The following is an 18,087-nucleotide window of genomic DNA, read 5'->3' on the forward strand; positions in this document are numbered from 1 at the left end:
CTGCATTAGACAGGAGATCAAAATAGACAAGCACAATTATCTCATCCATTCTCAGTTAACTAGTGAACAGCCTACTTTCAATGAAATAAAAATGGCATGCTAACATATTAAATATTTTGTATTAGATACTGTAATAAAAATAAAACAAGATAAATTTTGATACTTTGAAGTGTTTCTTATCTGCAGAATGATGACATTCATAGCTGGGGGGACAGGGGATAAATTGGTGTCTTCATGACAAGTCCATGAAAGTTCAGCTGCTTAGAGATCATAGGATTGGCTTTAGACAGATTTGAAATCTGTTTGCATAGCAGACATCTGTTAGCCCTCAAAAAAAAGAACCAGCAAAAACCTACACAGAAAAGCCTCAGAAAGCATTTTAGGCACTCAAAAATCTTGTCAAGTAATCTACAGCAGACTCCCAAGGCTGTGCTCAGGATCTGAGATTCTGCCCTTAGTCTGAAAAGAGCTAGTTGACCCTCTTTGCCACCAAGCTACAGGTAGAGTGTGGTGCTTTTCCCCAGAGGTGGTGCACTCAGAGAGTCCAGGGTGGGCTTTCAAAACAGAACAGAGAATGAAGCTGAGACTCAGGAACTTCAGTGAGCACAAAACATGGGTAACTGGTCACCTCCACACGTTCCACATCTCTGCTTTCATAGGTGTGACTTCTGTTTGGAACAGCTCACATTTGCTTCTCTTCAGCCTAATTTCTTTTTCTCATTTATTTTTCAGAAATGAGGCCATTTTTATTGGGTTGCCAAGTGACTCTTCTCCTTTGGATCAACAAGAGCCTGCTCCATTTTAATTAATGGTGTTTTAACTTTACAGGGCACTACAAAACAATAGGTCACATTTTGACAGAAATCCATACAACAAATAAAACCAACTGTTATTTTAGTGGTATAAGTTCTACTTATGTATAGTTGATATGCATAGACATAATTTTTATAATCTTCCTTTGGATTACTTCTGTAACTGCAAGTAAACCAGAATCATTTTCATGTCTTACTTTGTAGGAGGTGGAAACTAACAGATGTGCAATATTCTGAACAGCTCCATGGTTAAATAGGATTGTCTGGTGATCTGGGCCCTTCAAAAGAAAACATAAAACAATTCAGTTAAAGGAACATGTAAGAGGTTTCTGCTACCTGCAAATTATTAAGCATTAAAGGTAGATTTGCTAACATTTATTTTGCAATCAACTGGCATACTCATTTTTTTTTTTACTCTAAAGGAACAAGTCCAACTTGTATTTTTTTACAGCATTTGTCCTTTTCCAGTAATTATTTCCACTCTTTTCTTCAATAGGCAGTGAAATTTGGTTTCAGAAATGAAGAAACATGGATGAAAGTACATATGTTTCTATTTTTCATATTGGAAATAATCAAAAGCTTCTGATTTTTCTCTACAAATCATATAAAAGATTCCCAGTTGCTAATGTCTCCTTCACTGGTGACATTAAGCATTTTAAACAGTTCTAACTTCAGAAGAGAAGGAATTAATTCTGAAACTGTTTCCAGACAGAATATGACAGTGCTTTGAGAACAGATTCACATCTTCCTCCTACAGATTATTTTAGTTTCCAACATATTTAGCCATAAATCTAGTCAGCCATCACCCATTTATTGACTTCAAAATCTGTCAGCCACAGCTGATAAGTCAATATTTTCCCCAGATTCTAAAAGCATTTGGAATTAAACACAAATACTGTATTTTGCAGTAGAAAGGTCTCAGAATTTCTGTGTATGACAAGCCTCAATGAGACTGGGAAAAAACCAACATAATATCTTCATGGGGCCTGCAGCCCTCAATGGACTCTTGTGAAATCTGATCTGTGACTTACAAACATCTCTTTAGGAGGAGACTGATGACTCCAGTCTCTTTGCATTAAGCACTGGCTACATGCAATTTAAATTCAGCTTTTAGGATCTCACAGCATTACTCCAGGAGATGTGTCAAGGTGTGATTAATCTGCAAGTGAAGGAAGTATCCTCTCTCCTTCATCTTCTGTTCAAACCCAGCTGAGTTTATGGGCACATCTATACACCCTAACATTGAGTGATGCTTTATTTTCACATTTGAGATATAGCTGAGATCAGATTCCTCTTATAATCAAAAGAATATTTTTAGAACATCCCCTACTTCTAAGGAAAAAAAAGGGCCAGAATTACTTTTAGATTTAACATATCTGGTGCTTTAAGAGATGCTTCAGCTGCTACTGCCACCAAGAGCTTTCTACCAAAAAAAATGCAATTAAACCAGCATGGTTGAAGTAGGAAAACAACTTACATTGGCACACAGAAGTGGCTGAGGCAATGATTTAAAGCCGCAGCTATGCCAGTGTTGAAGCTGAAGAACAGATATTAAAATACGTGAAAAAAAATGAAATTAAAGTAAAAGAAATCATATTGACCTAGATAGTTTTAGTGATTCACAAGTATTAGTGATTTTTCAATGAGATGCAGACAGCAAATTCTGTGCAAACAGGACAAATGCACGTACAAAGGTGACCCTTGGGTGTATCCTCAGTTGCATAACCAGATGTACATGAAAATATCTGCTCTGTCCTCACTGGGTTTGCACACACCAACCCAGCTTGCTTAATGCACAGTCAGGTTAAGCACTAACCCAGAAGCAGGAACAGCTTCAAATACAAATGTGAAAATTTGAGGATATAACACATCATTTCAAGGCAGCTCAGACACCTGTTTAACAGCAAGGCCACCTCCTTTTGTTTCTCTTTGGGAACACTGACAGAGTTCCAGGAGCCAGTTCTAGTACAGTGAGCTTTGTCTTCAAGTATGACTGCATGACATAATATTTCAGGAACACAAATCACCCTTCTTCCATGATTTCCCATCATAAAAAGACAAATTTTCATGAACTCAGTAGGATAAACAATGGAGCAATTCATTCCATAATGAAATTTCAAAAGCAGGTATCTAAATGCACATGTACCTTGGTTCAGGGACCAAGCACCAGGCCTAAGATCATCTATGAAACCTTTTTCAGGCTTGGGAGGAAGCTGCCTTGATTACAGGCTTTGTCCTGGATCTTTCCCAGACACAAGACTTTCAACTGGTGGTGAAATTATTATTTATATGTAATGTGTGTCACTACATTCAAATCTAAGTTCCAGAACTATCTTTTCAAATTACTCACACAACCACGTTGTTTCTAAATGCATACCTTATATCTTCTTAATTTGACCATTAAAATAGCAAAGCTTACCTACTACTCACATCACTTCCTCTGGAAACAAATCAACTCTGATAGAGAGAATCTTAACAAGCAAATTTTGACTTGCATTTTAGCATAACTATGTACACCACCCCCATTTCAGTTTATTTCTTTGCTTATATGTTGATAGAGTCTTGGCTCTGCATGTTAAGAACTGCATCTGCTCCCCCTGTAACTCAACACTTTCCCTTGCTTATGATGGCTCTTCTCCAGGGTCAATGTTTCCCCTCAGTGATTTTTTAACTCTAGAAATGCAGTGAGAAGCAGTAAAAGTAATCAGTATGAGCAGTCAACAGCAGTAATATGCTAGGAACCTGAATTAAGGATTTCCTAGCTCAAGAGAGCAGCTCTGACATTTCCAGGGAAATTTAAGCAAGTGAGAAAGAAACCTGAGAAGCAAAACCAAAAAAGACTCTGGCAAGCAAGAGAAAAAAAATGGATGTACAAGACCTAAGCAGAGAACAGCATGCAGGAAAAAGAAGGGTAGGAGCTATGATATGTCACTACCAGTTTAGTGAATAAATCTACAAAGATGAGGACAAACAGGAATAGAAGTATTAATATCTCTTAGAATATATGCTAAGCCTCACCTAAACATTACTTATTACTTGAAGAAAAAAACAAATAGAAAGGTTCTCTCACTCATGGCCTTTGGGGAGGGAAGATGGAGTCTTCCCTGAAAATGTGGTGAATACTGAAACTTTCAGTATTTTATTTAAGAGCATACTTTGCCTATCCATATAGATCAGAAAATCCAGTACAAACTGTGCTTCACTTTATTAGATATATTTTTTTATGTCTGAGAATACAGTAATTGACCTTGATAATCAGACCTGAAATCCAAGAACTTAAAAAAAGTGAGATGGGGTTGGATTTCAGATTTTTGCTCAACCACTGCATTTGCCTGGGCAAGACAGAAATAAGTTCTTGATCAGCTTAACGTTTGTGATGAACTGCTTGCTCAACCTCAAATATTTTTCTTTGTTATCTACTTATTCTGTAAGTGCAACTATTTCCTAGTACTCACACCCATCACCTTGCTTTCCTCGTGCATTCATGTTTCCATCTGTTCACACAACCAACTTTTTCCTTTCAAAAACTTGAAATTTCTTCTAAGCATTCACTGTAAAACTATTTCAAGAGAGATTTGTGGAGGAGGCATCCAAAACAGCACAGTGAGTTCCTAAGACCTCCCTTACTCTGCTCTCATTAAGGGGCTGGGCATTTGCTTTGTTAACAACATATTTGGTATGTAAGTCCCCAGGGGTTAATGGAGCTACAAGGAAGTAACTCATTTGGAAAAAGATGAAAAAAGCTGGTTTCATGTTAGATGAATTACCTGAAGTTCCTCAGCAGTTCTTACACTGCCAACAGGGTTTAGATTGCCACAGAGCTAAGCCCTAATTGTGTAAACTGACTTCTAACACTCTATCATCAGTCCTCTTGTTTTTCTTGTGAGCCAGTGTGCCCCAGTTCTTCACCTGTTCAAGCTCCTCAGCCTATTAAGGAGACTCTCAAGGGCCATGTAAACATGAGATGCCTCACTGGTACATTTTTCTTCTTAAAATACCCAATTCTTTTTCAAGCATTAGCTATAGATCTGAACTTCCACAGTCTGGTGTGGGATTTTGTCTTAAGGGTTTTTTTTAAACAATTCTATAAATATGAGCAGCTGAGTTATATTTTATAGCACACTAACACTACAGTTTTCAGTCCTCAGTTTCACTTAAAAGAAATGCAATTGGATGAATGTACATAAATAACAGTCAAGGTAGAGAGAAATAATTTTTTAATAAAAGAATAACTCAAGAGTTCCAGAAGATCCATTGTAAGAGATAAGGTAGAAAGATTAGAGGTAAATTCAAATTCATGAATTTTGGAACCTTTTCATTTGTTAGTCTAGGACATAAATATGATCTACAATATTTGAGTTTTAAACTGTTTCTAAAAGGGAAAGATGCTGGACAAAACCATTTCCTATGCTGAATTATTTTGATACTGTTACTGTAACACCCATGGGTACAGTAACTACCAAAAACCACAATAACACAAAAAAAAGTGCTGTGTGGAAACTTGGGGGGGACAGGAAGGCAAAATCCTCTGTGTTTGAGGTGGGGTTGCTGCTGACTTTAAACAAGTTTTCCCAAATCAAGAGAATTACATTATATAGCAGGAACTAACATTTATCTGGATAAACCTGTCACTGGTAGAGCTCAATGAGAAGAGCATTTTTCTTCCTCTCAGCTTACAGTACCCCTTAGAAAACATTCCTCTGGGTTTAAAACATCTGTCTTGAAAGCACATGCAAGAGCTCTGCAAAGAGATGCCTACACTGTCTTGGGACTTGCAGAGAAGGAAAAGAAAAAGCTTTCCAAACCTGACACTGGTAAGAGGGAGTTTTGGTGAGTTTTGGTGAGTTTTGCTGTGTGCCTAGACTGTTGAATTTTAGTAACCAAAGGTATAAATATCTATACATACCCCCTATAAAAAAAGCACTTATTTGCACATTTTGTTTTCATGTAGAGAAACATATACCACAAAAGGTGGTATCACCTTACAGAGTTTCTTAGATGCTAGAAACACAACAAGTTGCATCAAGAAGATGAATTCTCTTTCTTACCTTGCAGCAATGTGAGAAGATCTGGCATATGTACTCCTGTGTGTATCGAGACCTGCTGAGCAGGGCCATCAGGTGGGAGATAACTGTAGCATCCTGGAAACAAGTTGGAAAAGAAAGATATTAACACTTCATTTCAGCACAGTTTGTTACTTAAAAGAGTACTCCTGATTTTGCATTTGGTGTTCTCCCTTCCTTGTCCTGTGTCCATACAAGTGGTACAGGAGAAGCTTCAAGGCACGAGTGAGAGTTTTGAGTGAAATCCTCACTGAAAAGAAGTTAATGCAAATGAGGTATAAAAATTCTGGGATATGTCTTCAGAATGTTTCACTTCAGGAGAAAATAATAAAGGAATTAAGAAAACAAAAACCATACTGACTGCAAACATGGTCACTGAAAGCAATTACTGCAGGAGATCTCTTAGTATTTTCTTATTACAGAAGTGATGTTCTTACCTCTTCACTTCAAGTCCATGCAGAAAAGAGTAGGGAGGGGAACAAGGTGGACAACATACAGTAGGTAAACTAAATTACTTCCATGAAATAAAGGGTGCTGAACAGAGGTGTTGAAAAGACTGAATGACTTTCCCTCCAAAGAACTTGAGCTGTATTGACCTTATACAGGTAAGTCAGACTCTGTTTTACCTGCAGGAGAAGGATTAATTGCAACCCTCTGACAACAGAGAAGCAGATTAAAATGAGACCAAATCTTCATGCTCCTCAGATACTCTTACAGCAATTAAACTAGCATTAGCTTGATTGTTTTAATGCCTATAGCTTTAGAGGTACATAGCTGTTTATGAAAAGTTTTATTTTACAATCACTTGGGAAATTTCCAATCACACTTTTTTACATTAGCAAAATGAAAAAGTCCAAGTCTCTCCTACTTCTATACCTATTTTGACATTAGGCAAAGCTTTGCAATATTTCTTATTTTTAACATTTATATATGTATCTAAAAAATTTACTAGACTTATTTCAGAAAGCTTTGCTGCCAACAATGCAGCATTCTTATCCTCAACAAAACAATAGGACACCAGAGCTAAGAAACACACTGAGAACAAAAACAACTTGTTTCTGCTGCTTGTTTCTCAATAACTGGAAAGGATCAATGTGCAACAGCCTCATTTGTCATTGCAGCATCTTATATAGAGAAAGTTCCTTACTAGAAGCTGGAGCTCCTCAGCTCACTGCACACTTATGTGCCTAGGAAAAGCAAGGGACAAGCAGCATTCTTTGGGTCTGGTCAATGGTAGCTCCATGTGATCTTCTGCTTCTCCACATGCCATACATACAACCACAGCTATTTCTTGGCAACTTCAGAACCCCAAGGCCTGCAAGGAACTGGTTTGCTTACAGGGCAATAGTGACATTAAATCTGCAACTGTGTTGCAACAGCACTAATGGTCATGACCATAATGAAGTGGCTCTTGACTCTCCCTGACAGAGGTAATTACGCCTGCAGTGGTGTGTAAACTAAGTGGGTATTGGGGTTTGGGCACCTGCCAAGCAGAGCAGCAAATTTCCATGAGAAAGTAAACAGAAGCAGCTAACAGCCAATGTACTTCAGGAAAAAACATGTCACAGTCTTCCAAAGTCATAGCGGGTCTCCCAGACTTCTAAGTGTGTCCTCCTTGGAGCTAAAGCAAAACAAATTGACAATATACACAGGGTTCCTCTGTGGTTTAATACACTTGACCCATTAAAACAGAGTCTTGTACTTTTCTGTACATCTTAGGCAGCTGAAGATATCGAGGCACTTCAGTGTTCAACACAACATCCACATATATGTGCTAAAAGGCAAAGATGAAGTGCACCTTAGACAAAATAATCAAGAAGTCAAGAGAGCAGGGGGAAGGGAAAAGAGACACCTCAGGATTCAGAGGCAACAGCTTAAAAAAAGGAGCTTTAAGATGTAAGACCTGAAATCTCCTGCAGGGAAATCACTGACTATATAATCTGTCTTGTTTCAAAAATTTCAAATAGCAGGATGGAAATAGTGGTCTAAACATGAGTCTAATGAAATTGCCAGAGACATTGCCCTTGCCAAAGAAGAGATATAAAAATTCACAACTCAAGAAATATATGCAGAGTGAGCCAAGTGAAAAACCTGCACTAGCTCAGTAATCTCTAGCTGGAGGAGATCCCCATGACCTAAAAAGGATTCAAACTGTCACTATTAAAGATAGACTCAGAGTTCCCTAATGTTAGTAATATGTTGTTTTGATCTATGTGATCTAGAAAGCCATACAACATGGCAAATTTTTGGAATGTCAGCAAGCACAAAACCTAGATTGAGAGCATGGGAAGAAGAAAAAAAAACATTTGTCTTGGTTTGGTCGCTTCCCCCAAATAAGTGGTGTTCAAATTTATGAGCACATACTTTTATATATTGCTTTACAATTGCATTTTGTCCTTACCTTAAATTAAGGTTTCTCTCAGCTAACCAGGAAATTCTAGACAACAATTTATAGATGTCAGCACCCATTCAGGTTCTTAGGGATTGAAAAAAAAAAGCCAGAAGGATAGCAACAGATTTATTTCCTAAATCATAACCCTCATATCCATCAGGTAACCTTTGCAGACTGCTCTGTGCAGCTGCCTTGTCTACAGAGATACTGGCAGGTACAGCTCAGCATTTCTGTCACTAACTGACCACAATCCACTCACATCATCTGTCACCCTTATCACCCTGTGCACATCTGGATACTGAATCATGCTGACAGCTCTGAAGTGCTCCTAAAAAAGGCTACAGGACTTTCCCTCCTCCTCTCAAGCTTGTAGAAAGGGTTTGCATAGTGTTTTATTTTTGAACTTCATCTGGTGGAATCGCTTCTGGAAAATGAGATTTCTGTGAAAATACACAAGAGTAACACTTGGGTTATCCTCCATTAGCTAGGAAAGCACTTGAAATCTATAAATAATCTATAAAATGTGCTAGGTGGCAAGTATTCTATCAACAGCCACTGGAAATCAACCTGAAGCTGGTGAAGTAAGATTTCTGATGTTATCTTTCATAGATTCTACTAGAACATCTTCCCATAGACTCATTTTTATCTCCTGAGGTATGAATAAAATAATTACTCAGTTAAACTCTTTTATTCAAGGCAGATGAATGCACAACATCTCTCCACCTGTACCTAACACCATGGAAGGCACTAACAGACTTTTACTTCACATCCTAGCCAGTGACATCAGCATGTTCAGGCTCACCTAAAACTTCAACATCATTGATCACAAGGGTGTTTTGGCTGAAGTTTGATAGATTGGAGAGTTTTGATCAAGGATATAACTGGGCAGAAACTGAGCCAGTTTCTGATTCTGAGAATCTGTTCAGAAGCTCCACTACAGTCACAGAAATAGGAATAGAATGGCACCCAGTGATTTGCCTAAGGTAACATTTCACTGACCAGTGTGGAATCATGACCCAACAGTAAATTCCTGGACAGGAAGGTGTTCATACTGGATGATGAAAAGCATTTTAATTTAGCATTTATGAGACTGGGCTGATCTGATATGAAACATTCTGACAGGGCATTTCTGGTGTCCCTGTGACCCCAGTGATGATGGTGTAGATATGATATAAAAATCAATGACTCCTTGCAATCAACAGAGCAAGGGTCCCCTGAAATTCTACCAACACAAAGAGCTGTATTATTAGATATTCTGAACTATAAAAGTGTACAGTTGAGAAGTGATTATTTGGAGGTATCTTCTATACACTTTCTCATTTTATTGCATCAAATCACAAGTGTTGTAGGTATGAAAAGGTTAAAAACTCTTGGGAAGTTTTAAGAGTGCTTCCTTAATGCTTATGAGAAAATAATGTTAACCTTGCCCTTGATTCTGCTAAAATACACCCAATTCCTATAATAATTGTCATGTGTTCATCAGAAAACAATCTAGAAGTAAAAAGATGTATGAACATTCCTGACTTCCAACTCAATACAAGGAGTAATTGGGTGTCAATATGATGCTACATAATTCCACTTTTTTTCCATATTAATATCTAAGTAACAAAGGATCTTTCTAGCAACCTTTGTAAGTGACACTGAGTCTACTTTCATAATTTGCACTTAGAACAATGAGATTCACAAATCCATTAAAATGTCTGCTAACAAGGACTAGTTCCAGGCAACTTGGAACAAATATCTGTACATCACATGTATTGTAACAAAATCACTGACTATCCAAGCAGAATTCAGAAAGAGAGAATTAATGAAGTTGCATTTTGCTGCTTGGATCCCAACACCTACCTACTGTCTTCATATTCCTTTCTAACATTTGAACAAGATTTCCAAGATCTATTTTTAAAACTTTTCTTTCTAGCAGAGGATTATGATTCTTTTTTCCAAGTCAGAGAACTGAAATTCTTATATTCATCCAAATAACTTAAATTCAAGCTCTCTAAGCAATTCATCACTTTATAGTTCTCATTTTTAGGACAGAGTTCAGCTTAGAGAACACTGAGCCTTGCTGCATGGGCTCAGCCATTATAAACAAGAGGAGTGAAAGGAGTGAGGCATTAGAAGATGACCTAGATTCCTCCTTTAGTAACTGCATCACTGAGACATGGTGGAACACGGGGACACTTTGCAGTGTGGTTTCATAGCTCATTAAATAGCTGGTTATTAATCAGTGTAACATATCCTGCTCTGTCCTGCTAGCCTTGTCCTCTCAATTGTTCCCCCTCCTGTTCACCAAGGCTGGTTGATCACCAGGTGATGTTAGGTTTTCCATCTCAAGCCTGAGCAGCAAGGAATACCTTTCACTTAACATCACTAGCTCACATAAGCTGGAAAAAGTGAGATTTCTGAAATTTGATTCCTCATTCTCTGAAGAGCAGGGAGAAAGTCATCCTGCTGCACTCCTTCCCTTCTCCAAGCTTCCTGTAAGGACAGGCTGGCTCACAGCAGAGAACATACCCGCTACCTGCCTCTTCCTTCAAGGCCAGCAGGGTAGCCAGAGAGCAACTACTCAATAAAACTCTGAGTCCCACTGAGGAAATAAAACAGGATCACAGGTGAGAACATCTGTAAGGGAACATGCAGAATGCCTTCATGGGTTGGACAGGTTTTCTGCCACTGAACCTGTTCACTGCTTTAAATGGAATAGCAAAAGCTGAAGTAACAGGCTGTCAGTCAAATTGGATTTGACTTAGTGCTTGAATCTATTCATCAACCCAGAACACACCTAGCTATACTGAGCTGGATAGTTCAGATGTACAAAACACCTCCAAATATAAACATATCATTAAAAAAAAAGTCTGCACATCTATCTGCATCTCAACAGGTCTCTCACCTTGGGACTCCATGTCATTCCTCATTCCCATTGGCAGGATGGTCACTAAATCAGTCTCAGCACCAGAGTCTGCACCCTTCCAGTGAAGGAAGCCTCCACAAGATGTGTCTGCCTAGCCCAGGTCTGGACACAGCTCACTGCTTTGCAGCAAACATCCTGCAAGGTCTGAGTACCAGGCACTGAAAGCCTGGCCCTTCTGAGACCTCAGTGTTCATTCAGCTCAGCACACAAATGGATGGGGCTTCACATTAGCTCACTACAGGTCCTAAGTTCCTACAGGAAACAGCCCAAAGGTTTCTACCTCTGAACTAGTGTTTTGTCTTTGGAACTCAACATAATTGCTCATAACTGCCAGCAGTTCATCCTTCAAGCCTATAAGGAAAGGTTCAAGAGGAAAGACACAGCTTCTGACACTTCACACTTCTGCTAGGAGAAATATTCAGGTTACTGGGTATGATGTGGGGTGGGGGATTTTTTTGGTGTGTTTTGGGGGGTTTTTTTGTGTTTGTTTGGGTGTGTTTTGGGGTTTTTTTGTGTGTGTTTTTTAAAGGAGATTTTATGTTTATTCTCCCCCAATCCCAAACCTATCACAAAGAAATTTTTTCAAAGCTCCTTAAACAGCTCTCTTTAAAGCACCTGTATATCCTGGATCTTAAGTGAGAGTTCCTCTGAAACCTCTGGAGTGACTTGGACACAGAGCTAATATCTTCTTTTGGAAATAGCCCTGGCCCAAGCTTGAGAGACAGCATCCTCCATGCAGTCAAACCCCCAAAAATTCTGGGAAAAGTTGCTATCTTAGATACAACTCAGGAAACAAATTTTCAGAAGGCTTCTCCAGAACTGCTGGACAAGAATGAACAGCCATTGACAGACAAATTCTTACCTTTTAAAATAGGACCTGATAAAGGCAGAGCTCAAGAGGCTGCTGAATGAGCCCTTTCATTCATTCAAGATCTGAAGCTATCTGGAAATAGTGACAGTCTCCCTGGAGTAGCTGTGCTCAGAAACAAAGGAGAAGGAGGGTGGCTAAATGAGAACTTTAAGTCCTTCCTGTTATTCTCAGTGCTGGAAGAGCAGAGTGTTTGCCATAAAGTGTTGATTAGACCTGTAATTACTTCTTTAATTGCAAAGACAACTTCTTAGCTGCTGTCTTGTGAAATGCAGCTTGCAGCAGAGTGGGGGTTGTGGCTACACCTTTCAAGAGACAGGAAAAACATCTTTTCAAAGGACCTGCATTTGTTACCTTTCACAGGGTGGATTTGGCTATTCCCAAAAGAGAAGCAAAAAAAACCAAAGTTAATTTGCAGAAATAGGACCTTAGGTAATACAGTTGAAACTGAAGACCAAGGGCACCCTCACCAGATGATCACTTTATGGTTATGGTTCAACCAGGGACATCACATTTGCCTGAATAAGGAGCAGGATAGCAGAGTTCTGATGTCACTGTTGTGCAGCAGAGAAAGCAAAGGGTGACACAGAAAATCCAGGACCTTAGGTGTATTTTCCCCACAGTATTAGTGGTAACTTATATACTAACACTTTCACATTTCTGTACACACTCTTCCACTTCCCCTCCCTCCAAGAAACCAAATCTCTCCTTCAAGTAGAGAGCAATTAATAGTCTCTGCTGAGCACTAATCCCCAGGAAGAGCTATGGGTTGCTAATGGAGATGATCATCTGAAGCCCTGACGTTGGATGCTGAGAGCAGGAAGCAGATGCCCCTGCAATTATGAAAGAGGTCAACTTGGGGGAATCTGGGAGCATGAAGTGGAGCCAAAGGAAGGAAGAGAAACACAAGGACACTCTCAGATCACTCAGGAGAGGTGCTTTCAGTGGTCACACATACAAGCTGCACTGAGGGTTTCCTTGTTGAACAACCCAAAAACAACTGGAAAACAGGTGGTGAGCAGTGGAGGACAAAGATGTCTGATTATCTAAACATATTAAACGTAAGAGTAAGCTATGAAAAGCTGCAGAAAGACTTCATGGGATGGAACAACTAGTAGATTAAATCCATAATAACCTGTCAGTTACATGTAAATCACACACATATTAACCAAAATTAGAGAGATTTTGGAGGTGAATCTCTTCCCCATGAAGTGTAAAAAGCAAGCAAACACCCTCAGACCTGGAGTGGGAAGACAGTGTTGGATAAAACTAAGTTTCAGAAATAAACTTTTGCCAATACAGCTGTGAGAATGGTGTCTGTCAATACCATTTAGAGACTTAATACCTTAAATAGCTTTAGAGACTCCTTAAGACTACAGACATGAAAATTTTGGGGTTTTTCTTTATCAGTGTGCTACCTTCTCAACCCTCTCATATCAAATATTGCTATAAATGTTAGGTGAGCCAAATGCTTTAAACGTAGGTGAGAAATGCTAACACTTGGTCAGACAGGTCCTCATTACTACTGCAGACAAGCCCTTCCACACCCACCAACTCTACAGGTTTTAAAAGGACATGATAATCTGCTCATAACTTACTGTGTATAGGAGATCCTCTGGAGTGACAGGACTAATGAAGATGGTACGGAGACATCGCAAGCAAGCTTCAATAAACTTCAAATCTGGCGACAGTAATCCTAGAAACATAGACAAAAGTTCCATTATCTTTGCTTATTTGAGTACTTCAGCAACATTTACAAACATAGATCCCTTAAGGGAAAACTACCTTGCAATAAGGCTGGGATAATATGGCAGTCTAGTAGGGATTTGACATTATTCTCTGTACCCATTGCAAGGCTCCCGAGGACCACTGCGCATTCTGTTCTCAATTCTGTGCTGGAGGTTTCTTGCTGAAGTAAATACAGCAACCTGGAAATAGAATTATTTTTAGATAAAAATTCAGACAGAAGAGAACTCAAGTCTCACCAAAAAAAAAAATCTCCTACTATTTAAAGAAGATGAAGTCCTTAATAGAAAGATGAAGACTGAACAAAAGAGTAAGATCAACACTTTATTCATAAGCACCTTTTTACACTGTTTTTCTACACAGATTTTACTTGCTCCTGTGGTAGAAAGCTACCACACTTTTTTTCTGAAAATGTAGTGCCACAGTCCTGGTATCTGGGATGAGGTCTTTCAGGATACCAGGAAGATCCCAAATTTCAATGGAAGGAAACTAGTCTGCAGTTTGACGTCAATGGGAAAGGGAACCTCCTGCACCTCTCCCAACACCCAGGGAGATGACTGCTGTAGTGATGGTTGTTATCTTTGGCAGCAACTCCACCTGGGTCACAGTTAAAAAATTATCCCACCAACAAGCACAAGCATGGGGGCTGAGAGCAATCTGAGTTTTGGACACTGAAAAAGAATCACACGTGAACATAAAGAACGCCCAGAAGAGTTTTATGTGTGCAAAGGCAGCTGAATTGTAGCTAAACAAGATGACTTTAGGCCTAAACCACATCTTGCCAAATGTGTAACTTGGGTCTCAATTAATTTGGGTTCCTTATACAGTGCTAAGTTACCTAGGAGCCCCTCTGGACAGATTTTAGCACCTGACTCACAGCAGAGGTCACAGAATGTTTTCAGCCTAAAATTAAGTCAAAGAGTCCAGACAGCGACTGAAGCCTTCTCTGGGAGCAAAAAGGAGCCCAAAGGCAACATCCACCCCACTGCTGAAGGGACAGAAGTAGTTACTCAGGTAAACAGATCCCTGAACAAAATGTCCCCAAAGCTAAACCAAAGCCAAGGGAAAAAATAACCAGAAATACAGACACTATGTGCAATGTAGGTACAGGACTTTCAACACTGACAAACCTTTTTTTTTTTCCTTTTTAAAGGGGTTTTTACAAAATTGAAAAGCATCCTAAATTCTGAACATTGTACTCTTCCAAAGAAAATAATTGCTATTTTCTTTCCCATTACCACTCTGCAAAGGAACAGATGTTACAGCCATGTTAATGGTAGAGTGAAAATGAAACACATTGACTATAGTCTTTCTGCACCTTTAAAACAGAAATCCTTAACTAAGCCTTATAATTAGTGAAGATGAAAATTTAAGTTCAGATTTATATATATAGTAAGGTTTTGACATATTAATAATATGCTTTTCTAGATCTTTGAAATATGCTTGTGTTTCAGATTAGGTTTTCCACAGCGCTAGACATTCTTCTTATAACATTTTCTGTTTCTTTCTTAAAAGGAGAGAACTGCCACTGAGCAACACTGAAAATTAAGTAGTTAAATGACAAACTATAAAACTCTGAAAACTTTGAAGTAAGGAGAAGCTGTGTGAGTGACAAAGATGAAACTGCATCATGTCCTGTTAAACACTAAGGACAAAGACCACATCCTTCCATTGTCACAGGAAACACAGGGCCAGCACACTCATGGACATCTCCTGTGTCCAAGGTCTAGCACATCCAAATTCAGCAAAGATGTTCATGATACACTCCTCCCATCTATTAATATTAAAAGGATAAAAAGGTAGGAAAGTGGCCTGTACACACAGGGGATAAAAGGGAAGGTTATAATTCAGAAATTTTTAAAAAATTACTAAGGTACTTGTTCATAGTCCACATTTTTTATGAACACAATGTCCCTGCTTAACCTGGATCTCTGATCTCCATCCCTATCCCCCTCAGCCAGACATTTGACTTCTACCCAATCTGCAAAAATACTGGAACAAGGCTCTGCTAGAACCACCTTAACTCACTTTTGTAGAGCCCAAGAGCTTCCTGAGAAGCCAAAGCATAGAACAGATACTCTGAAACAGGAAAAGGTGCTCATGTTCTTGTTGACTCACTCTTCTTCCTGTCATCCTGCAGTCTTATTACAATAAGACTGGAAATGAAATAAAGCTAATGAAAAGTTCTTGCAACATCTTCATGAACATCAACCCCAGATTTGAGGCTAAGTAGTTTAAAACACAGTACTTGGTCTTCTTCAAGCTTTTAGAAGGCTTCCCTAAGATATTTTCCTCTAATGTTTATAGAGAATACAACTTCTTCCATTTGTCCCTGTGCTTAAACTGATTAAAGCCTCTCTCTCAGATGTCAGTAATGGTATCCAAGCAATCACATCTAAATGAGGTAGGACAGTAAATCCATCCAGAGATACTTCAATGAATTCCATGAATATCTCTGCCTAGAAACCAAAAATAAGGTCAGCTGGAGGCAGGATATATTTTGAAGAACTGAAAGGGATTCATCTAGGAAAACTACACACTACTTCATCTAAAGCAGAAGGCTTTCAAGGAAAGTAGCTGCTGAAAAAATGGTAACTAGTGTGGCTTAGAAAAGAAGATCAACAGTTCAGATCTTCCTTTCTTTTGAAGATTGAGGTGGGTGCAGCACAAAGTTGTGCATTCTAAGACAGACTTGCATGACTTAGAGCTCGATCTATACAGTTAGCTAAAAATTACAGAAATTTACTCTTTGACATTCTATCCTACCAACAAGTTGTCACAAATTCTAAGACCGACTTGCATGACTTAGAGCTCATCAATCTAGTCTGAAAGCAGACCTCACAGTTAGCTAAAAATTACAGAAATTTACTCTTTGACATTCTATCCTACCAACAAGTTGTCACAAAAGTCTCTGAAGTTCTTAAAATTCCTGGGAAGGAGATGAAACTCGGCTGTCAGTAAAAGAACATTTTTGGCACTTCAAGCCCCACAAGCAGCCATGTGGAAAAAGTGCTCAGGGTAACAGCTCCAGTTAGAGTACCAAGAGACTTAACACACCTTTTACCCAGGGATAGGAATAAGTAAGAGCTTTAATTCAATCATGACTATCTGAATATTTACTATTAGTCCCCTTGCAAAACAGATGAAAGCACCATTTACTGGAATGATGATGATTTCTTATTCCACCTTGGAAGATGTTTGCCTTCCAGACCATTGCAAGGCCTGAAATCTATACCGTGGACACATATGCAATGAAGGTACAGATGAAGGTACTACTGAGGCATATTATTTACAGCTGACACACAGAATATTGAAAAAAACTTCATGCATGCATAGAGGTTGACTTCTGAACATGGAGCATCAATCCTGATCTGTGAACTGAAATATGAAACTCACAAAACCCACCCAAAACAGCTTCAGTACAATTGTGGTGACCATTTGCCTTGGCTCATGTGTAGCTGGGTGAGATGAATACCTTGTCCCACTTATACATACCCCCATGGTGAGGGACACAGTCCTCATAGACATGTATTTCTGTAAACAGGCCCTGATTCTTGATTGCTCTACTGTCCACCTCTCCAAATGGGTTCCCATACAAACAGACCAAGTTGAAAAGGTACCAACACTGGAAGGCAAATTGGAGACCAGAACCTGAGTAGATCCTGGTGTTTTCTGGCTTTGGACACAAATGCACCAAGAACTGCTTTATGAAAGATGTAGCAGGCTATGAGGATCATGATTATTTTGTGCATCACCAAGAACTCCAGGTCTCTCTTCTGGAGCAGAGATACAGAACATGCTTTCTTCTGCAGTCAGGAAACATCTCGTGCCAAAGCAACTCATATAATGACTACTGATAGACTTATGGGTTTGTTAAAACAGCCAAACCAGCTCTGCTTTGGAAATATTTGTTTCCACTTTTAAAACATTTTTGTTCCCCAGAATATCAACTGACCCAGGGAAAGTTAACAGTTTCCTGACCTTCTGTAAAATGCAATTTCACTATTCTAAAAATACTTTGATGCCCTTACTGGTAAGTATTTCAACTAAAAATGTTAGAACACCCAAATCTGATACTCAAAATTAGCAGCTTAAATTATTTATGCTATTTTTTTTTGTTCCTCCCAGCTTGATCTCTGAACACTGTTCATCCTATTAGAAACAAAGATCCTACCACACAAAGACAGGCTCCCTGGCATATCAAAGTCCAGTTTATCACCCAAAACACACACAAAAAAATAATACTTCCAGCTTCATATCTGTCACTTCACTAACACTTCTAGAGTTGCTCTTTC

General features: G+C 38.9%; 1 protein-coding gene across 1 annotated transcript in view; it reads right to left on the bottom strand.

The window, feature by feature from the left end:
- ARMC8 (armadillo repeat containing 8) overlaps positions 1–18,087 on the bottom strand; it is a gene marked incomplete at both ends in the record, with an annotated part of 41,432 nt that overhangs the window by 17,488 nt on the left and 5,857 nt on the right. The window contains 4 exons of the mRNA XM_008938223.1: positions 1,010–1,090; positions 5,861–5,953; positions 13,645–13,742; positions 13,832–13,974. Of these exons, the coding sequence (XP_008936471.1) occupies positions 1,010–1,090; positions 5,861–5,953; positions 13,645–13,742; positions 13,832–13,974 (415 nt within the window). The remainder of the gene's footprint in view (positions 1–1,009; positions 1,091–5,860; positions 5,954–13,644; positions 13,743–13,831; positions 13,975–18,087) is intronic.

This window comes from Merops nubicus, unplaced genomic scaffold, assembly GCF_000691845.1.
Source record: "Merops nubicus isolate BGI_N331 unplaced genomic scaffold, ASM69184v1 scaffold5084, whole genome shotgun sequence".
Lineage (NCBI taxonomy): Eukaryota > Metazoa > Chordata > Aves > Coraciiformes > Meropidae > Merops > Merops nubicus.